The sequence below is a fragment of the Emys orbicularis genome, chromosome 8, assembly GCF_028017835.1.
Source record: "Emys orbicularis isolate rEmyOrb1 chromosome 8, rEmyOrb1.hap1, whole genome shotgun sequence".
NCBI lineage: Eukaryota > Metazoa > Chordata > Testudines > Emydidae > Emys > Emys orbicularis.
Genome location: NC_088690.1, coordinates 1,009,328 through 1,034,405, shown reverse-complemented (window position 1 = coordinate 1,034,405; position 25,078 = coordinate 1,009,328). Strand labels below are relative to the sequence as shown.

Here is a 25,078-nt window from a genome sequence, read left to right as displayed (position 1 = left end):
TAAATCCATGGTATGCCCACACCTTGAATACCGCATGCAGATGTTGTTGCCCCATCTCAAAAAAGATATATTGGAATTGGAAAAGGTTCAGAAAAGGGCAACAAAAATGATTAGGGGTATGGAACAGCTTCCGTATGAGGAGAGATTAATAAGACTGACTTTTCAGCTTGGAAAAGAGGCGGCTAAGGGGGGATATGATAGAGGTCTATAAAATCATGAGTGGTATAGAGAAAGTAAATAAGGAAGTGTTATTTACTCCTTCTCATAATACAAGAACAAGGGGTCACCAAATGAAATTAATAGGTAGCAGGTTTAAAACAAACACAAGAAAGTATTTTTTCACGCAATGCACTGTCAACCTCTGGAACTCCTTGCCAGAGGGTGTTGTGAAGGCCAATACTATAACGGGGTTCAAAAGGGAGCTAGATAGATTCATGGAAGACAGGTCCATCAATGGCTATTAGCCAGGATGGGCAGGAATGGTGTCCCTAGCCTCTGTTTACCAGAAGCTGGGATTGGGTGACAGGACATGGATCACTTGATGATAACCTGTCTGTTCATTCCCTTTGGGGCACCTGGCGTTGGCCACTGTCAGAGGACAGGATACTGGGATTCATGGAACTTTGGTCTGACCCAGTATGGCTGTTCTTATGTTCTTTGAAAACCTCCAGTGAAGAAGCTTCCACAACCTCCCGTGGCAGTCTGTTCCACTGTCCTACTGTTCTTACAGTTAGGAAGTTTTTCCTGAGATTTAATCTAAATTGGCTATGGTGTAGTTTGAATCCTTTGCCTCTTGTCCTGCCCACTGTGGCAAAAGAGAACAACTTTTCTCCATCTTTTTTGTGGCAGCCTTTCAAGTATCTGAAGACTGCTATCAGATCCCCTTAATCTACTCTTTTCCAAACATACCCAGTTCCTTCAGCCTTTATTCGTATGGCTTGCATTCCATCCCTTTGATCAGAGGTGAGGGACAAACATGGATACTTTCCAGTTTCTCTACATCCGTGACCAAAATTGGACACACTACTCCAGCTGAAGCCTAGCCAGCGCTGAGTAGAGCAGTACTATCCCATGACTTGCATACTGTGCCTCTGTTAATGCAACCTAAAATTTTCTTTTTTTTGAGACAGCATTTCATTGCTGACTCGTGTTGACGCAGTGATCCACTACAACTCTCAGATCCTTCTTGGCAGTGCTGTTGCCAAGCCAGTTTTTCCCCATTCTGTATTTGTGCATTAGGTTTTTCTTCCCTAAGGGTAGCACCTTACATTTGTCTTTGTTGAATTTCCATTTAGTTGTCTATAGCCCCGTTCTCCAGTTTATCAAGATCCTCTGAATTTTAGCTCTATTCTCCAAAGCTTTGTGCCATCTGCAAACTTGATCAATTTGCTCTGTATCTACATTCAGGTCATTAAGAAAAGTGTTAAACAACACTGGACTCAGAACAGATCCCTGTGGAATCCCACTCAAGGCCTCCTTCCAATCAGACATCATTCCATTAATAGTTACTCTTTGTTTGCGGATGTTTAGCTAACGATGTATCCACTTAATGGTAGTTCCACCGAGCCCGTATTTCTCCAGCTTATTTATCAGAATGTCATGTGGGACTGTGTTAAAAGCCTTGCTCAAGTCCAGGTATATTATGTCCACCATATTCGCCCCATCCACCAAATCAGTTACCCTGTCAAAGAAGGAAATCAAGCTGGTTTGGCATGATTTGTTCTTGGTAAATCCATGCTGGCTGCTAGCGATCACCTCTACATCCTCCAGATACTCTCGAATTGAATGTTTTATACATCGCTCTGGTAGCTTCCCAGGTATCGAAGCCAGGCTGACTGGTCTATAATTTTCCAGATCCTCCTTTCCCCCCTTTTTAAAGATGGGCACGACATTAGTTCTTCTCCAGTCTTTTGGGACCTCTTCTGTCATCTATGAGATTGTCAATATTGTTGCCAGTGGCTCCGAGATTTCTTCAGCTAATTCCTTCAGTACCCTTGGGTGAATAGCATCCGGCCGCGCTAATCTTAATTCATTCAAATTGGTCAGAAGATCTCTGATGTGTTCTTCACTTATCCCAATCTGCATCCTTTCCCCTTTATTGTCTTTAGTAACATTGCTAGTCATCCAGTCACGTTATTTTTTTTGTGATAAGACTGACGCAAAGTAGGCATTGAGCAGCTCTGCCTTCCTATCATCTTCCATTACCAGTTCACCGTCTCCACTTAGCAGTGGACCTACACCATCCTTGATCTTTCTGTCTGACATATCTGAAGAACCCCTTCCTGTTGTCTCTAATATTCCTCGCCAGCTGTAACTCATTCCTTGTCTTGACTTTCCTGATTTTGCCCCTACGTGCTCATGCTTTTCCCATGTATGCTTCTCCTTGGTGTCGTGCCCCTCCTTCCATTTCTAGTATGTCTCCCTTTTGGTTTGTAGAGAGCTAAAAAGCTCCTTGTGCAGCCACGTTGGCCTCCTGTGGCTCTTCTTATCTTTCCTCAGAATAGCTTGATGTTAAGCCTCTACTATTACATCTTTTAAGAACTGCCAGTGCCCTTTGATTCCTTTTCTTCCTAATTGGTCTTTCCATGGGACCTTGCCAACTATTTCTCGGAGTCAGTTGAAATTCACCTTTCTGAAGTCCAGTGTCCTTGTTTTGCAGTTCTCAGGTCCTCCTTTCCATAGGATCTTGAGTTCTATTAGATCATGATCACGCCCAAGTTCCCAACCACCTTCACATTCACAACAAATTTATCCATGTTGGTTGGTGAAAATCAGATCCAAAATGGACGCCCCTCTAGTTGTTTCCTCAATTTTCTGAATCAGACAGCTGTCCCCTACACACGCTGAATTTGCAGGATGTATGATGTTTTGCTCCAATAGTCTTCCAACAGATATCAGGGAAGTTAAAATCCCCCATTAATACTAGCTCATGTGTGCTAGCTAATTTTGTTACCTGCCTGCTTGTAGAATGACTCATCCACTTCCTCTTCTTGATTTCGTGGTCTATAATAGACCACCACTATAACATTGCTCCAGTTCTTTTCCCTTGTCATCCTCACCAGAGACTCTCAGTAGGCCTGCACTCACTTCCTCTTGGACCTCGGAGAAAGTGTATATATTCTTGACGTACAGCGCAACACCTCCCCCTTTTTTAATACCTATCCTTTTGGAACAAACTGTATCACTTAATGCTGGTATTCCAATCATGGAAGTTGTTCCACCAAGTCTCTGTGATGCCAACTAAGTCAATTTTCTTCATATACCATGACTTCCAGTTCATTCTGCTTGTTCCCCATACTCCTTGCATTTATATACAGGCATTGAAGATATTTTGCAGACTGCCCTGTTGCTTTTCTTTTTGCCTTTTTAATGCAGTTGTGATTTCAAGGCCCTTACCCAGAAATTAGCCCTTCCCCTTGTCTTCGTTACTTGAGTCCAGATGCATATTGCCTGGATTTTGTTCACCATCCCCCACAGGACCTAGATTAAAGCTCTCTTTATCAGGTTAGCCAGGTGATGTCCAAAGATGCTCTTGCCAGTATTTGATAGATGGAACCCGTCCCAGCACATTAATCCTCTTTATATAATGTCATACAGATTTTTATATAGCCTTACACACATAGGAAATATCTTGTGATATACTGCTCTATGTATGCCAAGTAAATAGAGTTCCTCATGTCTTCAAAAGTACAGTAAGCTGTTCTAACACAACATATTACAGATTAAGTTAAATGCCACAAATTTAAACTAAATTAGCTTCACACTAAATGCCTGACCCTCTACAGAAGGCTGTGCTGCTGGCTGAAAAGAAATTCAATAGCACGTGTTCATTGACTAAATCAAATACAAAAAAAGAACTTATTAAAATGTCCAAGCCAATGAACACATTCTGGACCCCTACAACAATGAAAAAGATATTGCAAGGTTATAGAAAACATATATTATATTATATAGTATAGTATAGTGAGAAATGATGTACTCACATTATTAGAGACTATGTTGTGAGCCTATATACACACACAAAGGGACAGAGTTAAGGTTGAGCAGACAGCCTCAGGGGAGACATTTTGTTACTTTTGTGACCTATGGTGTAACCAAAATGTTCCTTTAACAATGGGAATTATATACATATACAGGGAAATATTTCATAACACAGAACCATTTGAGTAGACACCACCTGAATGCCCAGATACAATGCAGATGATAAGATGTAGAGTGGTGAATCCCATCTGTAACTTTTACCTTATGGAGGCCTTTGCTTCATTCACTGCATAGTTTAACTAAATTTTCAAGCATACAGCTAAATTAGTCATGCACAAGCGAAGAACGACATCCTTTGGCTGAGTGAGTTGGAAGATTTCACAAGAAAACTTAGTGCAAAATATACCATGCATCTCTCTATATGGTATATTTTTCAACATGTCATATCTTGGTCAAGTCAAACTCCATTTTCACTGGACTATTGAAAGGCACTTCCACTGAGGGCTATTCCATGTCAAATTTACAACTTTCTAACCTCAGCCATTTCAGCAGTGGAGTATTTTTAATAATGTTGCATGATTTTTTTTTTATTTAATCTATAAACATGCCAAATGTTTTTCCCCATTCTCAAAAATGGTCAAAAGCATTTTTGCTCAAACTTTCAAAACAAACAAACAAAACCTTTTACTTTTAGCCGAAGACCAAGATGGGAAATTTTCACCCAGAAGTGTAAGCTTCAGAAAGTTACAAGTAACTGAAACAACGAGTGGAAACATTTGTGCAAAACTTGTACCATGCCTGCTGCAATACATCTGGTACCATGTTGGAAATGTGTTAAGATCAACATGCAGCACAAGCAAATGACAGACAACAAGCAGGACCTTTAACTCATCAGAAGACCAGAAGTATTTTTATAGCTCAGCACTTTTTATGTAAAACACTGTATAGGAACATAGTAATTGCCATACCCAAAACTGGATACCTTTCTGGAAGATGCTTTAGTCAAACACAAGTTATTGGGCCTCAATACAGGAGTAACAGAATGAAATTCTATGACCTGTGTGATAGGTCAGACTAGATGATCTAATGATTCCTTCTGGACATAAAATCTATAGATGACAGATCAGACCAGTGGTCCATCTTGACTAGTAATCCCGGTCTGATTACCATCGGTGCCAGATGCTTCCAAGAAAGGTGCAAAAAAGCTAGCCCATTACTATGGCCCATTCCTGAATAACCTTCCCACGGGGAATCCCAGTTTCTTCCTATCCCCAGACAGTGAGCAACTGGGCCTATGCCTCAGCACATGGAGATACATACATCTTTCATCCTATCTAGTGTAACCAGAATATTCTCACCATACATATAAATACCTTATGGCAACAAGTTCACTAGGTAGGTATTCTGTTTTTCTGGGATCATTAATATTATTTTAAGGGTTTACTTGTAGCAATTTTTGAAATGTATGCAGATATCCAAAAATGGGGGAGAGGGTTCAAGTGTTTGTCTTTGCATATATGGTAATGAGTAATGCATATTATCACACCCCTGTAGGGCACATTACTGCGCCATGTAGACAAGCCCTTAGATACGCGTAACCATTTCCAGTGTTTTCCCAGTGTTTATTGGCTACGCACGGATTTCTTTTTCTTTTCTTTTGTAACAAAGGAGTTTTTATTTGTGTTTATCAGTTAAAATGTAAAATCAGAAGCCCTGCCCCTGCGTAATCATGTGTCTGTGTAAAAAAGTACTTTTTAATCAGAAGTGTCTGTTGTAGACCATTCATTATTTTGTATACCTCTATCTTCTCCCTCTCTAAACTAATCAATCCCAATCTTTTCAATTTCTCTTTGCAAGGAAGGCTTTCCAACCTCTAACAATTGTCATCGCACTCCTGAAAGCCCCTCTATTTCTACTAAATCCTTGTTGAGAAAGCATGAATGCAGAATTTCAGGTAGGGGCATCCTGTTGCTTCATATATTTGCATTTGAATATTTTCAAATTATTTCTAACCTATTCTTCATGCATTCAAACCTTTGTTTGTTTTCTGACCACCGTTGCTCAAGACACACTAAACCCATCTGTGATTACCATATTATAAAGTTCACTTTGCTTTACAAGTGATCTCTCAATCTGACATTACAGAAAGACACACGGTTCCACATTAAATAATTAGACACTGAATCATATACCCAGCTGCTTACATCATAGACTCATAGACTCATAGACTCATAGACTTTAAGGTCAGAAGGGACCAATATGGTCATCTAGTCTGACCTCCCGCATGATGCAGGCCACAAAAGCTAACTCACCCACAACAGAATCTTCCAGCCTGCGACCCCTGCCCTATGCTGCGGAGGAAGGCGAAAAACCTCCAGGGCCTCTGCCAATCTACCCTGGAGGAAAATTCCTTCCCGACCCCAAATATGGCGATCAGCAGAACCCCGAGCATACAGGCAAGATTCTACAGCCGGACCCTCATTTTACCCGCGATGGCCCGTTAATGCCTATTTGACTAAAATCACATTATCCCATCAAACCATTCCCTCCATAAACTTATCAAGCCTAATCTTGAAGCCAGAGAGGTCCTTTGCCCCCACCGTTTCCCTCGGAAGGCTGTTCCAAAATTTTACCCCTCTGACGGTCAGAAACCTTCGTCTAATTTCAAGCCTAAACTTCCCCACGGCCAGTTTATATCCATTCGTTCTCGTATCCACATTACTACTAAGCTGAAATAATTCCTCTCCCTCCTTGGTATTAATCCCTTTGATATATTTAAAGAGAGCAATCATATCCCCCCTCAGCCTTCTTTTGGTTAGGCTAAACAAACCGAGCTCCTCGAGTCTCCTTTCATAGGAAAGGTTTTCCATTCCTCGGATCATCCTAGTGGCCCTTCTCTGTACCCGTTCCAGTTTGAGTTCATCCTTTTTAAACATAGGAGACCAGAACTGCACACAGTACTCCAAATGAGGTCTCACCAGCGCCTTGTATAACGGAAGCAGCACCTCCCTGTCCCTACTAGAAATACCTCGCCTAACGCATCCCAAGATCGCATTAGCTTTTTTCACAGCCACGTCACATTGCCGACTCATAGTCATCCTGCGATCAACCAGGACTCCGAGGTCCTTCTCCTCCTCCGTCACTTCCAACCTATGCGTCCCTAACTTATAACTAAAATTCTTGTTAGTCATCCCTAAATGCATCACCTTACACTTCCCACTATTAAATCTCATCCTATTATTGTTACTCCAATTTACAAGGTCATCCAAGTCTCCCTGCAAAATATCCCGATCCTTCTCCGAATTGGCAATACCTCCCAACTTTGTGTCATCCGCAAACTTTATCAGCCCACTCCTACATTCGGTTCCGAGGTCAGTAACGAATAGATTAAATAAAATCGGACCCAAAACCGAACCTTGAGGAACCCCACTGGTGACCTCCCTCCAACCCGACAGTTCCCCTTTCAGTACTACCCGCTGCAGTCTCCCCTTTAACCAGTTCTTTATCCACCTCTGGATTTTCATATCGATCCCCATCTTTTCTAATTTAACCAGTAATTCCTCGTGCGGCACAGTATCAAACGCTTTACTAAAATCTAGGTAAATTAGATCCACCGCATTTCCTTTATCTAGAAGGTCTGTTACTTTCTCAAAAAAGGAGATCAAGTTGGTTTGGCACGATCTTCCTTTCGTAAACCCATGTTGTAATTTGTCCCAATTGCCATTCACCTCAAGGTCCTTAACTACTTTTTCCTTCAAAATTTTTTCCAAGACCTTGCATACTACAGAAGTTAAACTAACAGGCCTGTAGTTACCCGGGTCACTTTTTATCCCCTTCTTGAAAATAGGAACCACATTAGCTATTTTCCAGTCCATCGGTACCTCCCCCGAGTTTACAGATTTATTAAAAATTATCGCCAAGGGGCTTGCAATTTCTCGCGCCAGCTCCTTCAATATTCTAGGATGAAGATCATCCGGTCCACCCGATTTAGTCCCATTTAGCTGGTCAAGTTTGGCTTCCACCTCTGATACTTTAATGTCAATCGCCCCTCCTTTATTCCCCTCTGTCCCGCTCCCTCTATTACTAAGCCCTTCATTAGCCTTATTAAACACCGACGCAAAATATTCATTTAGATATTGTGCCATGCTTAGATTGTCCTTAATCTCCACTCCATCTGCAAGCTTCAGTGGCCCCACTTCCTCTTTCTTTGTTTTCTTCCTATTTATATGGCTATAAAACCTCTTACTATTGGATTTAATTCCCCTCGCGAGGTCCAACTCTACACGGCTTTTGGCCTTTCTCACCGCATCCCTACATGCTCTGACCTCAATAAGGTAGGTTTCTTTGCCGATCTCTCCTCTCTTCCATTCTTTGTACGCTTTCTGTTTTTTCTTAATCGCCCCTTTGAGACGCCCGCTCATCCAGCTGGGTCTAATTCCCCTGCCTACTGACCGTTTCCCCTTTCTCGGGATACAGGCCTCGGACAGCTCCTGCAACTTCAGCTTGAAATAATCCCAGGCCTCATCTGCCTTTAGCTCTCTAAGTATGTTAGCCCAATCCACTTCCCTAAGTAGTTGCCTTAATTTATTAAAGTTGGCCTTTTTGAAATCGTAAACCTTAGTCACAGTCATAGTTTTATTTCTGTTAACCCTTCCATTTAGTTTAAACCAAATTAGCTCATGGTCACTCGAGCCAAGGTTGTCCCCTACAACCATTTCCTCAACGAGGTCCTCACTACTCACCAGCACCAAATCTAAAATGGCATCCCCCCTCGTCGGTTCAGCTACTACTTGATGAAGGAATTCATCTGCTAGCACGTCTAGAAACATCTGAGCCCTATTATTGTTACTAGCATTCGTTCCCCAATCTATGTCTGGGAAGTTAAAGTCCCCCATGATCACACAGCTCTTATTAGTTTTTACTTCCTTAAAAACATTAAATAGTTCTCTGTCCGCATCCAGGCTAGATCCCGGCGGTCTATAGCACACCCCAAGCAGTATCTCAGGGGAGGCTCTAGTAGTTCTTTTACCCAGTGTAATTGTTGCCCAGACAGACTCCGTCTTATCCATTCCATCACTTATTATTTCTTTACATTTTAGCTCATTATTGACATACAATGCCACACCCCCACCTTTACCTTTTTTTCGGTCATTCCTAAACAGCACATACCCTTCCATACCTGTACTCCAGTCATGACTACCATTCCACCACGTTTCGGTTATTCCTACGATATCAGGTTTCATTTCTTGGAGCTCCAATTCCTCCATTTTGTTACCTAGGCTTCTCGCATTGGTGTATAAACATCTTACCATATGCTGTCTATCCTTTCTCCCATTAGTTATGCACTTTGCTACGGACCCAGTAGTGTCCATCTGCCCCCTCCTTCTTATGTCCAATTCCCTACCCCTACGTACATCAATATAAAGTATTTTGATTAAGTATCTTTCTCAGCCCCAAAATCCTTGGCAACATCTGAATTTCACCCTCCATAGTTCACTCTTCCTGATGCATCTTTCTTCTGACAGAAAGCAGGCTCCTGGCCAGTAGAGAAAGACAATAGCCTTCTCATTTCTAAAAGAAATTTCTTCAAACACATCAGAGGCACAAGTCCTTGATGAAACTCAGGTTTATGCCAACTGTGAAGCATGCTCTCACTCCCTTTAAAATCTGTTTAATTTGCCAAGCAAAACAAAAGCATCTGAAAAATTCCCTGACAAATGAAAATATTTTGCATGTTTTCAGAACTCAGATGAACAAAGTGGTGTTTTTGCTTCTCTCTCTTTCTCTCTCCCACCCCCCCCCTTTTTTTTTAAACACGCTGTCCCCTAATATATTTCCTTTAGAGTTGAGACCTGCAAGAATTTCCAAAAGCCCAAAAGGTAGCTTACGCAGAAAGTCACAATTTGAAAACAGAGCCTTCAGTACAGCCATAAGTACAACTCTACCATAAAGCAACAGTTCAGCAACAAATTTGGACTAACATCCCGAGAAGTGATTAACTGTTATTGGGAAGCTGGTGAAAATGTACTATTCTATCTGCCAAGCCCTTTTGTTCTTAAGCCAAGGCTCAGAAAGGTTATTACAAAGACAGTTTTCAGGGGCAGAAATGCTGCATGAGCAAAATGGATGCAACTTTCCTGGGCTTTCTAAACTTCTACCATTAAAATAGATTTTATTTAACAACGCAGCTACGCTACTGTTTAAGTGAGATTGTTTCACCAGAGAGACAAGCCAAGCATCTAGATATTATGCAATCTGATATCCAAGTACACAGGCTCAAGAGTTATTTTCTCCTCCTCCACACACCACAGTTACCTTGCAAGGGTTTATATCACTAGAATTTAAGGTGAAGAGACAATCCCCAGGCACAGATAGAAGTTACAATGAAAAAATGAGGGAAGCAGCTAAAGGAAACAAGAGGATAGGTCTCAGTGACCTTTCTAGTACTGATCACACAGCACTGGATTAGCTGGACCATTGGTACAACCTGGTATGGCACTTTCCATGTGACCATTACTGGTGCCCCCGATCTTAGATCAGGTGGAATGGTAGCAAGTCAGATGCTTACGCCAAATTAAAGTCTTTCCCAAACTACCCCGTGAGCGACTAACTCATTGTGATGGTTTTCAGTGACGTCCAATACAGAAGGTTTCTCTGACATTTTGAATTGCAGAATGTGCCATTTTGGATGGCCACTCGCTTGGTCCCATGTGACTCCTTTCTGAAATTTTCACTTTCTACATTTTGACCAAAAGATACCTTGTCAAACTCATTTTGCAAGATACAATCATGAAAATGGTGTTGCTAAGCCCTGCAATAAGGACTGGAAATCCAGGATAACATATCCATTGAACAGGTAATTGAAAGTCTCACAGACTGAAGACTTATTCCAACTTACACAATACGAATCGGACAACATTTTGTGACTAGTGTCTTCTGAGGCTGTAAAGGTGCCCACATACTGTGAAAATCTAGTGTAATAATGTTGCAAAGAAAGCCCAAATGTAAATGAAATTCAGGGCAAAACCTTGCAATGTTACCTACATTCATTTCCAGATGAAAAAGTCCTTGTTCATAATAAAATTTAGTATTTTGGTTTAATCTGACAATCACATGCTTCCAGAGTGCAAGACAAAAGAGAATTTCTTGAGAATTGCTAGATCTTGAGAAAAGCAACAGAGAGTCCTGTGGCACCTTTAAGACTAACAGATGTATTCGAGCATAAGCTTTCGTGGGTGAATACCCACATCTGTTAGTCTTTCTTTTTTTTAATATGGAGCTATAGCTATCTCATAGAACTGGAAGGGACCCTGAAAGGTCATCGAGTCCAGCCCCCTACCTTCACTAGCAGGACCAAGTACTGATTTTGCCCCAGACCACTAAGTGGCCCCCTCAAGGATTGAACTCACAACCCTGGGTTTAGCAGGCCAATGCTCCAACCACTGAGCTATCCCTCCCCCCATTCAGAGTCCGGGTTCTTCATGAAAATAAGCTTGATCATCTCAAACTAGAGAAGCATTTTGAAGCACCATCATAACAAACAATCAGAAAACCAAACAGAAGTGTCCCCATTACCTTGTTATTGCCTCCCACAACTGCTCATCTAAACACTAACAGCTCCAGCAAAGATCCCCATAATTCTTTTGTATCCCAAGTCAGCACACTGTAGTAGCAAGCAAGATGGGGCTCACTGTTCTGCGATTACTCACAAGCAGGTTTTATTTCTACTACGCTCCATTTCAATGGCTTAGTAAAAGCAGGTGGTATGTCATTAACACAGAGCCTGAGTTTCATGCACAAAAACTGCCAAATTCACCTAATAGAGGATTTTTTTTTAGTATTTCCTTCTCAAAAACTTTCAACTGCCTGTATGTTTATAAATATACTTATTACTTTTTTATCTGGATGAGATGTGGATGAACAAATGAAACTGGCCTACAGCTAGTTCTGGAAATGAGAAAAGAACCCTGTAAGAGCAATGGGTTTATTGCCGATAAAGTCTGCAGGTGACACAAACATCTGTGGGGTGGTAAATAATTACAAGGACAGATCAGTGATAGAGAGAGATCTGAATCAGTTGTTGAGTTGGGCACAAACAAAATGTATTTTAATAGAGACAAATGCAAGATAATACATCTAGGAACAAAGGATGTAGGTCTCACTCAAAGTATCAGCGACTACATACTGGAAAGCAGTGACTCAGAAAAGGACTTAAGGGTCATTACAGATAATCAACTGAACATGAGCCCTTAGGCCTGGTCTACACTAACCCCCAAATTCGAACTAAGGTACGCAACTTCAGCTACGTGAATAACGTAGCTGAAGTCGACATACCTTAGTTCGAACTTACCGCGGTTCAGACGTGGTCCACACGCGGCAGGCAGGCTCCCCGTCGACTCCGCGGTACTCGGCCGCGGTTCAGACGTGGTCCACACGCGGCAGGCAGGCTCCCCGTCGACTCCGCGGTACTCCTCTCGCCGAGCTGGAGTACCGCAGTCGACGGCGAGCGCTTCCGGGATCGATTTATCGCGTCCAGACCAGACGCGATAAATCGAACCCGGAACTTCGATTGCCAGCTGTCGAACTACCGCGGTAGTGTAGACCTGGCCTTAGTGTGATCCTTTGGCAAAAAGAGCTAACATAATACCTAGATGTGCTAGCAGAGAATACCAAACAAGTGTAAGACGGTGGTGATATTCTCTCTCTAAATGGTGTGTGTGAGACCACCACTGAATAGTGTGTCTGGTTCTGGAGTCCACATTTCAGAAAAAATATGTTGGAAAATGTGTCAGGTTCAGAAGAGCCACAAGAATGATCTGTAGTCTGAAAAACATGCCTTAAAATGAGAACGGTAAGGAGCTCAATCTACCTATTTTATAGAAAAGAAATGAAGGTTAAGGAGATGACTTGATAACAGTCTATAAAGTACCTTGTATGCAGTGTTGTTGTAGCCATGTTGGTCCCAGGACATTAGAGAGACATGGTAATATACACTGGATTTATGGCTTATTACAACAATCTATATATAACCACTAACAAGCCCCCCAACTGCCACCACCCCCCAGCTTCCGAAAGCTTGTGTGTCTCACCTACAGAAGTTGGTCCAATAAGAGATATTACCTCCCCCACCCTGTCTCTATAAAGTACCTTCACAGGCAGAAGATATCCAATACTAGATACTGATACAATCTGGCAGAAAGGAGTTGCAAGATCCAACGGCTAAAAGCCAAAAATCAGCAACAATCAGATTGGAAATAAGATGAAAATTTTTAATAGTAAGGATGGTAATTAACCACCAAGGGACGTAGGTAAATTTTCCATCACTTGGAGCCTTTAAATCCAGACTAGACATCTTTCTAAAAGGTATGCTCTAGCTCAGCAGTTCTCAAACTCGTGACCCCATTTTAATGGGGTTGCCAGGGCTGGCTTAGACTTGCTGGGGCTCAGGGCCAAAGCCAAAGCCCGAGCCCCACCATCCGAAGCCAAAGTTTGAGGGTTTCAGCCCTGTGTTTTGGGACTCGGGTTACAGGCCCCCCACCTGGGGCTGAAGCCCTTGGGCTTCAGCACCTTCCCCCCACCCCCCAATCCAGGGAGGGCTCAGGATTCGGTCCCAGCTCCTGGGGTCATGTAGTAATTTTTATTGTCAGAAGGGGGTGGCATGTAATGGAGTTTGAGAACCCCTGCATCTAGCTCAACCCCAAATTGTTAAACTAGATGCAGAAATTATTGGAGGAAATCATACAGCCTGTGTTATGCAGGAGGTCAGGCTAGCAGATCATAACGGTCCCTTTGGGGCTTAAAATGTATGACTCGATGCTGAAGATAACATTTTAAAGAGAAGCTTTACTGATCTCTTTCCAAAGCAGCCCAGCCAAGGAGGACACAACTGACCCTCTCAAAAATGAGGACTTTAAGCCTCTACTCCTTTCCCTGAAAAGGCAGGGTAGAGACAGTTCCCATACCACATTCATCACTGAAATCACTGTACCCCTGTTGTTATTTATTAATTGTTGCTGATGTGGTCAGCATTGTATGGGACACAAAATACAGAGTCCCTGTCCAAGGAGCTTCGAGTCTCAGTCAGAAACTGAGAAGACAGATGCACTGGGAAGCCCAGAAGAAGGAACAGCTTATGTCTTGGTTTTGGTGGGTTTTTGTTTTTGTTTTGTTTTTTGTTTTTCTGTTTGGGTTGGCTCTCCTGTGAGCATTAGTAAACATGCGTGTCCATAGGAGGACCCTGAACCCTGGGAGGTTGGAGGTTTGACAAACCAGGATGAAAAGGGTTTGACACAAAATACAGTGAATGATGTTGTAAATGGGTTTATGAGAAAAAAAAACAGAGGAAAGATTAATTGATCAGTGGACTGCTGCTTTAGAAGCCACAGTAGCTACCCAAACAAGCTGTCACAGGAGATTGTGTACATGACAGAGCAACAAGGGGCTTGGTTATCAATGGCTGTCCAGTCTCAAGGTAGCATCCATCTCCTTAGGGCGACCAGAGGATGTCATGGGTCACTGGGATTGAAGGGACAAATGTGGGAGGTTTATTGTGTTAATTGTGCTAGCCCAAACGATCCAGGTCACACGGCATTTGGTGTAACTCAAAGACTGTTTATTCCCCTAAAGAATATTTTAAAGCTTTGCTCACGACCTTTATTGGTGACGATGGTTAAGCTACCCAAAGATAACATGGTTAACAGCTGTAGAAAAGTACCTGAACATTTACTTAACTACTTGCAATGCAAAACACACTGGTATCTGGATCATACCTTATAAAAACCACACAAAACAGTCAAACACATCATTTTAGGGACATAAAAAAAAACAAGGAATAAAGAAACAGGAAGAGGTAAAGGATAAGTCTTGGGTTCAAAACTTCATCTTCGGGTCTCTCCACTTGACTCTGCAAGTGCCTCTCTCTCCCAGAGGAGACAGCTGTCCCTCAAAGGTGGCCTGCATCAGTTATCTTTGTGGCTGATCAGTTGCTGAGTCTCCACCAGTCAAGCAGTTGAAAGCCTGAGAAGGCACAGCTGAATCAAGGAGTCAAGATCAGTCGGGTTCACTGCTGGGTCCCAGGAAGTTAGAGCAAGGAGGGCAAAAAGGCAGCACTAGAGTGAAAGTTTAAGGGGATACAGTAAAAAGGCTCCAGTTTTCTCCCCTGCCAAAGCTTCCAGACATAGTATTTTATATCTCAATGTAAAATCTCCTCAACGAGACAGAGCTTGCTTTGAGTCAAATGTCTACAAATGGCACCAGTACTTTTTCATTTCTCAGGCTTTAGCAATACTGGCAATTCTTTATCATCTTCCCATCATCTTTGGTTTCCTGTTCTTGACCCAAGTTAAGATCCAAATAATGTGGCCACTTGTAGAAGGCCACATTTGATATATGTGTCTGTCCATTGTTATATAGACAGATCCTCACAGGGACAGAGGCCTGTTGACACAAAAAGTCAGCACCTATTTTCTCAGTCCATTCCCAGTTTTCACTGCTGCGACGCCAAACGCTATGCCATTATTAGCACAAGCTCACTACTGGCCAATTACTTACCCTGGCCTTCCCATAAATAAATAAAGATGAAGTTCATCCAAAATCTTTAGACATCAAAATAGTTAATTGGATATTTGCCACATATCACATTCACACCTCAGTTGACATATGCCCTGCCTTATCTCTTCCACCTTACAAGGTCACTTTTGAAGATGCTTTCTTCTTTAAATCCTTTGAAATTCTGCCTGAGATAATTCAAGACATACGTGGTTAGAAAAGACCTCTGCTGGGTCACTTCGTCCGCCCCTCAGTTAATGGAAGCCATGCCCAGGATGTCAAACACAAAGCCTAATTTAAAGAAAGAGTGATGATGGCCTCTGCTGAAAGTATTGATTTCTTTTCCCTGGACTCCACATATTTTGGTAGAAAAGATTTTTTTTTTATTAAAAGTAAGCAACATATTCCAAAGGCCCGAAAAGAGCATCTTTTCCTTGACAATTGAACTGAACATTAAATGAAATCTGCAAAGCCATTTTTCCATGGTATAGTTGAGAGCTAACAGAAGGGGAAGCAGAGAGAGTGCATAAAAGAAAAACATGAGCAAGCTGACGGAGAAAGTGTAAAACAATCATCCTGAATCAGCTCCAAGCTACTCTAATGGAATTAGGGTCACCCTGACAGAAACAGAGTCAGATCACAGAGAAAATTTAATAATTTCTCCACAGCAGTCTGCAAAAGCAATAGGAGGTTTTTGAAAGTACTTTCTGCCAAACTAGCACTATACGTATGTATATATAAAATACATATATCTAATATCCACCCACCCACCCTTATGCTCACCTATCCCTGGTGGTAACTCACCAGAAAGGTTTGTGATGCTGTTGACTCTGTTCCCCTTAGAGTGCAGAACCCACAATCTAACCTCTCTTCTGAAACAGTGACATATGTTCAACCTTTGTATTATCCTCCAGTTCTTCAGCACTACCATTACACTTCCAGCTTCTGTGAACTCAATTCCAAGCAAGTCAATGTAGTAAATTCCCTGCACTACTATGTAGTGCATATTCAACCTGTTTTATCTCACCCTTCAATGTCTCACTATATGACAGTTGCCTAATTGTCAAAAAGTAACAGCAGCAGCACTAAAATCGGTTATGACAACAACAACAGACTTAGAAAGTAGGGAAACCCAGGTTATGTGTGGGCTCTTGAGCACAAAGCAGGGCATCAGATACACGACACAGCTGTCCCCTTTACCCTCAATTATTTCCCGAGTCTAGAAACAATGATAGTCATATTTTCCCTGTTCTGTCACCTTTTATCAGAGGAACTTAGAGCACTCAACAGATATTAATTGATCCTGACACCTCTGTAGCACCCTCCAAAATGGCTTTCCAACAGGGAGAAGGAACAGCCACGGTGACCTAGAGGTCACTTCTCACCAATGTATGTATCAGCCCAGCTCCAAATCCTATGACCGGGGTTCTCATTCTTTACCTCAAGCTCCAGCTTTCTCCTCTGGAACAAGGATTTCCCAAGGTTATACACACCAATGTATTCGGCCTTGGCTGCAATGTCCTTTTCTACAAAACACAGTTTCCATCTCCAGATAAGTCATCCCTTAATTGGAAGTCTAATTGTTCCCAACCTGCCTGTCCCTCAGACAGAAAGGAAAAATGAAACTGTCACTTTTTTTTACTCCTGCCACTGGCAGCTGAGGCACTTCCTTCCTTTCTGTTCCTCATCTGCTGCGATCCAGACCAATTTGTTTTGAACAGTTCCACCCTGTTATTCAAAAGAGAGCCAGTGGGGAGGGATAAAGGAAGAATAGGAATTTAGAGCCACATACTGGGGTCAAACTGCACCTCCACAGAAGCTCTTGGTTAATCTGTGCCAATTCTCGAGGGTGCAGGATCATCCAGGTCACAGCTCTACAAATTTGCCTTCCATATCAGGAAGAAGTAATTCAATCACTCAGAGCCTGAGAAAAAGACTTGCTTGCTTCCCAAGAAGCAGCGCTTCACACCCTAAACATCAGTATTTGGAACGGGGGCTGTGAAGCAGGGCCAATTTTGGTCAATTTAAACATGAGGAAGTGTCCTGAGCTACCTTGGACTCCTCCTGCTTTTGTATCCGATGGAGCAATGCCCCTTGTTCCATCTAGGAGAAGAGCAGGATCATTATCTATTAGGAACCTTCATACCTTAGAGCAGTGGTTCCCAAACTGGGGTTTGTGAACCACTGGGGGTTCACGAAATGTTACAGGGGGTTCTCGGGGAAAAAAATCTCTAATGGCGGATAGAGCTGTCCCAGAGACCCCGGGCAGCACGGGGCCAGCAGCCTGGAGCCCCTAGACTTCCAAGAGCTGAGCAGATCAAAGCAATCATATCTATCACACTGAAGAGATTTAAACTTCAAGACTCCTTATAAACAAGGGAGGTGGATATTTTTTGCTTTTTTTTAAATTAAATAGGGAGCTAGTATTGTTTTTAAAATTATTATGAAGAACAAGTTTAAGCTTTGTTGTAACGTGCGTTGTTTGCCTGGACTACTCAAGATCTGAATGCTTGTGTAGGAGGAACTCTTTGAGTTGGCTTCTTAAATACCTTCATGCTGTTTCAAATCTGATACTCTTTGATGAAACATAGGAGCCTTGTCTTATAACAGGCTTATTCAAAGTGCTACAAGCTACGAAAGTGAGATCTTGGAAGAGTGTTGCCGTTTTCATAGTGTAATAAAAATACTGTAATGATAAATAATAGTTAATAATAAATAGTGTGTAATAAGCATGTTATAAAAACAAATTTTATATTTCTAAGATCACTGCTTTTATAATTTATACTCCGGTAAAGGAGAAAATCCCTGGAAATATTCATTTTTAGGAGGGGGTTCGCGAGACTTGACATTTTAGTAAAAGGGGTTCACAGGTTGTTAAAGTTTGGGAACCACTGCCTTAGAGGATAAAGTTTGCATCCTCTTGTTCTCTCTTGACTCCAAAACAGGGTAAGAACTATTTATATCAGATGAGGTGAATTAAAAGTTTACAGTCAACACCACTCAGGAGAACCTGAGGAAGGGGACAGCTGTGGCATAACGACCATTCCCCCAGCTGTAGTCGTGACCCACTCAGAGAGGCTCTGAAAGAGATTACATTAACCCACCAGCTGCGCAGAAGTGCTATTGCTGGCAAATATTAATTTCTCATCTTTCCTCCTATTCCCCCTTACACGTCCCTCATCTTACTTCCATCCCCTCGGAGCCCACTGCCTCCCCTTCAGTCAAGCTTAAAAGCTTTTGATCCCTTCCCTCCCTCCCTCACACCCAGGCTCTCACCAAGCTCCACAGTGACTTCCTCTAGTGTTTGTATAATTGTAGCTTAATTACAAATCTGATGACAAAGTAAAAATTGTGTGAGAAGCAGCTAACTATTATAACAAGCTGCACTAGAAGCACGTCTCAGCCATCTACTGCCAAGCTTGACTTTCTAATTTCCAAGAAAAACTGAGAATCCGCCTGATTTTCAAAAAGTACTAAGCACCTGCAGCTCCCATTGATTTCAGTGAGATTTCTGGGTGCTGAGCCTTTCTGAAAAAAATCAAACTTCTGACAGGTATCAGTGGCAGCCAGGAGCTATGTGGAGACACAAGATCCCACTCATGTCATGCACACACATACAGCTGCCAGCCAGAGCACCATTCCTATTCCCCATCCACTATCCCATCCAACGCTGGTGCCCGACAACTGTATCAGAGACTGAACTCCTTAATTATCCGTATCTCCCCTGCTCAGAAATCTGGGGTCTGACTTCTCCGTTCTGCTTCGTGTGAAGGAGAATACCAGCAGTCTTGAAGTTTCACAACAAAAATGTGTGGGAGGGAAAGTCACCCCAGTCCAGAAAAAGAAGCAGACAGGAAGGTGGTAACTTAGCACCTGCCATGTGTACAGGGAGATGAGGGGGGAGGGAACCTGCCTTACCTTAGACATGGCCCCGCAAATACCTGCGGCTAGGCCTAGCTAATACAGATGGCTGCCCAAGCGGAGTCATGAAAAGCAAGGCTGAAAAACGAGCCTGCAGAGCTTTCTGCATTATGCGCAACGCATTCACTAGAGCACTCCTGGAACGCATTTTCAGCAGCCCGGTTAGCCAAGTTTCTCCTCTCCTCTCCCCCCTCTCCACAAACTCTCTTTTCATAGCTTTTTTCTAGGACTGTCAAGCGATTAAAAAAATTAAGCGCAATTAATTGTGTGATTAATCACACTGTTAAACAATAACAGAACACCGTTGATTTAAATATTTTTGGATGTTTTCTACGTTTTCAAATATATTGATTTCAATTACAACACAGAATACAAAGTGTATAGTGCTCACTTTATATTTATTTTTATTACAAATATTTGTGCTGTAAAATACAAAAGAAATAGTATTTTTCAATTCACCTCATACAAGTACTGTAGTGCAATCTCTTTATCATGAAAATTGAACTTACAAATGTAGAATTATGTACAAAAAATAACTGCACTCAAAAACAAAACAATGTAAAACTTTAGAGTCTACAAGTCCTCTCAGTCCTACTTGTTCAGCCAATCGCTCAAACAAGTTTGTTTACATTTGCGGGCGATAATACTGCCCGTTTCTTGTTTACAATGTCACCTGAAAGTGAGAACAGGCATTCGCATGGCACTGTTGTAGCCGGCGTCTCAAGATAATTACATGCCACATGCACTAAAGATTCATATGTCCTTTCATCCTCAACCACCATTCCAGAGGACATGCATCCATGCTTATGACTGTAGTAGTAGGATTTTATGTTTGTATTTTGTATAATTTCAAAAGAAGGATAAAGAATGTGGTGTAGCATGTATTAAATGTACTGATGTACGATTTGATTATATTCTGCAAGCCACCCTTTCTGAAAGCAGAAAGGAATGGTCTAGTGTGCCATTGGGAATGATGCATTAGCCAGAATTTTCTGTCTGAATTTTGTGATTTCAAGGAATGACAGACCTTTTAGGGTCACCACTTTGTTGTAGGTTTAGCATTTTAAAATAAATAAAAGAATACAATGATTGTTTTTTCTTGCATTGCAATTCAATGTTCCTGTTCAAATGCTTTGTGTGTGAATGAGGAATGTGCATGTTAGAAAATAAGTATGAAGGTCATCACCGGACCAGATGTTCTAGGAAGGAATGGAGGACGGACGTAAAGGCGCCAGAAGGAGATTGCAATACGCCCCTATTGAGATGTCAGAGGAGGGCAGATTGACGACTCTAAAAGATGTGGCAGGCACACCCATCAATGGGGACAAAATAGCTGTACTCAAAACCAGCATGGGGTAACTCCCTAAAAAACTAATAAAAGAACAAAATAAAGGACAAGAAGAACAATTTAAGAAAACAAGCACTCGTCAAACGACAATTGATTACAGCATGATGGTACAAAACTCATTGGTCCCAATGAAGGAAAATCACTATATAAACAGGCTGCTTTGCCATGAAACTTTGAGTTTGTCCTGCCAAGACTTCCCCGAAGCATTGTATCGTGACTGACAGAACCTGGCTCCTCCCTACCTGTGATCAACCTAGCTGGGCACTAGATTGATCCAGACTCTGGACTGGTAACTATAACATCGACTTCTGGACAGCATGTGTGCGATTGAATGCATATGCTAATTGTTGTATTTCCAATAAATGCGGCATATTGCCTTTTCCCCTCAAAAAGATCCTGTGTGCTTCTTATAAGCATAACATGACAGGTTCTGCTCGATAATGATTCAAAGCATTGCAGACCGACGCATGTTCACTTTTATAGTCAGATGCCACCAGAAGGTTCTTTTTTTTTTGGTAGTTCAGGTTCTGTAGTTTCCGCATCAGAATGTTGCTCTTTTAAGACTTCTGAAAGCAAGCTCCACACCTCACCCCTCTCAGATTTTGGAAGGCACTTCAGATTCTTAAACCTTTCGGCAAGTGCTGTAGCTATTTTTAGAAATCTCACATTGGTACCTTCTTTGAGTTTTGTGAAATCTGCAGTGAAAGTGTTCTTAAAACAAACAACATGTGCTGGCTCATCATCTGAGACTGCTATAACATGAAATACATGGCAGAATGTGGGTAAAACAGAGCAGGAGACATACAATTCTCCCCTAAGGAGTTCAGTCAAAATTTAATTAACGCATTATTAACGAGCGTTATTCATAGATTCATAGATTCTAGGACTGGAAGGGACCTCGAGAGGTCTTCGAGTCCAGTCCCCTGCCCGCATGGCAGGACCAAATACTGTCTAGACCATCCCTGATAGACATTTATCTAACCTACTCTTAAATATCTCCAGAGATGGAGATTCCACAACCTCCCTAGGCAATTTATTCCAGTGTTTAACCACCCTGACATTTACGAACTTTTTCCTAATGTCCAACCTAGACCTCCCTTGCTGCAGTTTAAGCCCATTGCTTCTTGTTCTATCCTTAGAGGCTAAAGTGAACAAGTTTTCTCCCTCCTCCTTATGACACCCTTTTAGATACCTGAAAACTGCTATCATGTCCCCTCTCAGTCTTCTCTTTTCCAAACTAAACAAACCCAATACTTTCAGCCTTCCTTCATAAGTCATGTTCTCAAGACCTTTAATCATTCTTGTTGCTCTTCTCTGGACCCTCTCCAATTTCTCCACATCTTTCTTGAAATGCGGTGCCCAGAACTGGACACAATACTCCAGCTGAGGCCTAACCAGAGCACAGTAGAGCGGAAGAATGACTTCTCGTGTCTTGCTCACAACACACTTGTTAATACATCCCAGAATCATGTTTGCTTTTTTTTGCAACAGCATCAGCATGGAAGCATGTCCTCTGAAATGGTGGCCAGCATGAAGGGGCATACGAATGTTTAGCATATCTGGCACATAGATACCTTGCAATGCCGGCTACAAAAGTGCCATGCGAACGCCTGTTCTCACTTTCAGGTGACATTGTAAATAAGAAGCCAGCAGCATTATCTCCGTAAATGTAAACACACTTGTTTATCTTAGCAACTGGCTGAACAAGAAGTAGGACTGAGTGGACTTGTAGGTTCTAAAGTTTTACATTGTTTTGTTTTTGAGTGCAGTTATGTAACAAAAAAAAATCTACGTTTGTAAGTTGCACTTTTATAATAAAGAGATTGCACTACAGTACTTGTATAAGGTGAACTGAAAAATACTATTTCTTTAGTTGATCATTTTTACAGTGCAAATATTTGTCATAAAAATAATATAAAGTCAGCACTGTACACTTTGTATTCTGTGTTGTAAATGAAATCCATATATTTGAAAATATAGAAAAACATCCACAAATATTTAATAAATTTCAATTGGAATTCTATTGTTTAACAGTGTGATTAAAACTGCAATTAATCGTGATTAATTTTTTAAATCATGATTAATTTTTTTGAGTTAATCGACAGCCCTGCTTTTTTAATTTCTCTCCTGGACTGGGCTAAGCATGGCGGGTATGAGGGCTGCAGAACATTTCGAGCATAATGTTGGTTGATACAGGTTAAAAACAAGGCAGCACCATACTGAAATATTTTACCTTCACTCTACTGACATGTGAGTCTAGAATTGCTACAGCAGGGCCACCTCCTCAATCTCCAGCAGCTCCCACCCATTCAGAAAATTCCAAGGCCAGAAAGGACCATTGCGATCATCTAGTCTCACCCCCCTCCCCCTTCATATAACACAGGCTGCAATCATAGAATCACAGAATCATAGAATATCAGGGTTGGAAGGGACCTCAGGAGGCCATCTAGTCCAGCCCCCTGCTCAAAGCAGGACCAATCCCCAACTAAATCATCCCAGCCAGAACTGTCCAAAAAAAATTCCTTTTGAACTAGAGCAGATCTTTAAAAAAAAAAAAAAAAAAAAAAAAATCCAATCTTGATTTAAAAATTGTCAGTGCTGGAGAAACCACCACGACCCTTGGTACATTGTTCCAGTGTACAATTATCCCCATTGTTAAAAAATGTACACCTTTTTTCCAGTCTGAATTTGTCTAGCTTCAAATTCCAGCCATTGGATCATGTTAGACCTTTCTCTGCTACACCGAAGAACCCCCTATTAAATTTCTATTCCCCCTCTTGGTACTTATGAACTGTGATCAAGTCACCTCTTAACCTTCTCTTTGTTAACTAGATTGAGCTTCTGAGTCTCTCACCATAAGGCATGTTTTTTCCAATCCTTCTCATAGGTCTTTTCAGAAACCTCTCCAATTTATCCATGCAACCATCTGACTGGTAGCCTTCAGCTGCAGCATGGAGGTTTTGAGGGTCAATGAAATGAATAAAAGAATGGGGAAAATAAAGTAATGGAAATTCCCTGTGCACTGTAGCACCTCCTCCCCCCAGGTACAAAGCTGTGTTTAGTCCACTATAGCTGATAAGAATCAAATCTAAGGTTTCGAACTGACAGTCATTAGACATATTGCTCCCCCAATACCACACGACTCTTATTGACAGTTTGTTTTTCAAAGCCACAGAAAAGGACAAGATTTTATTTTGTCCTTCCCAGGCATGTACTGTTGAATCGCATTGGAAACAAAAGACCATTAGGGTTACTTTTCCATTTATCTCTCGGCACATACCTTAGCCAAGCGGGTGAATATTTCATGGAAGAAAAATATTTAATGTTTCTGAGGTTTAAGAAAGTTACAGTCTGAATGTTACTTACTGTCTGCCTCCGTTGAAGACATCAAGCAGCACAGAACTACTGCTGGCACAATGAATACTGGGACACAGAAGTTAGGCACCATATTCCAAAGCAGAGTCAGTCCTCCTTAGTCTGAAGCAAGTGGCCAGTACATCCAGCATTCAGATATGCAGACTTATTCCTACAAACAAAGAGAATAGGAGAAAATGGATCAAATCTCAAGGACAAGACAGTAAAATTAGACCATGGTGCCCCAGTATCTCATCGCAAATAAATATACATATCATAAGCCCAGATTTTTTTTTACATGGGTTTAAACCATCTTTCCTACTTTAACAACTCTGTGCCAATGGTGCCTCTGTGGCATGAGACATGTCCAGGTTACACACCTGGTTAGTATGCTCCTGGGCCCCGTTTTGAAGCACTGCATGTAGATTATGGGCATTCTGGAAGGAAAGTGGGGCACTGGGGAGATCACTTATCGCACACAACACTACTCACAGCACTCTTGCTGTTCACAAGCATTTCAGAGAAGGGCTCAAGTCCTAGCTCTGGGGACAAAGATTTTGGCTGTTCTTCCTTTTGGGATTTTTTGTTTTGTCTTTGTGTTTGTTTTTTAACCTTTTTCTGAGATTCACAGATATCATAAAAACTTTTGACGGTGATGATAAGCATTGCATTTTAGGAACGTTACCTTCTGACAAAAACAGTGTTCAGACAATGGCAGCAACGATGATGCTCAGCAAAATCTCAGGAGAATCCAACAAGGCAAATATTTACATCCTATTATACTATTTAACAGTCAGGGAGGTTTCTTCTTCCCCCTATTACTGTATTATACAGTAAATCTCTTCACATTATATCATCATACAGTACAAAGGAAATTTTATCTATGTAGTGCCTTCTACAGCCAAGACATCTGAAGGTACTTTACAC

At 41.7% G+C, this 25,078-nt stretch overlaps 1 protein-coding gene across 1 annotated transcript in view; it reads right to left on the bottom strand.

The window, feature by feature from the left end:
- Positions 1 to 24,213, bottom strand: part of PTPRF (protein tyrosine phosphatase receptor type F) — a 362,984-nt gene extending 338,771 nt beyond the window's left edge. Inside the window, exon 1 of the mRNA XM_065409241.1 lies at positions 24,164 to 24,213. Coding sequence (XP_065265313.1) covers positions 24,164 to 24,185 — 22 coding nt within the window. The 5' untranslated portion in view covers positions 24,186 to 24,213. The remainder of the gene's footprint in view (positions 1 to 24,163) is intronic.
- Between the last annotated feature and the right edge of the window lie 865 nt (positions 24,214 to 25,078).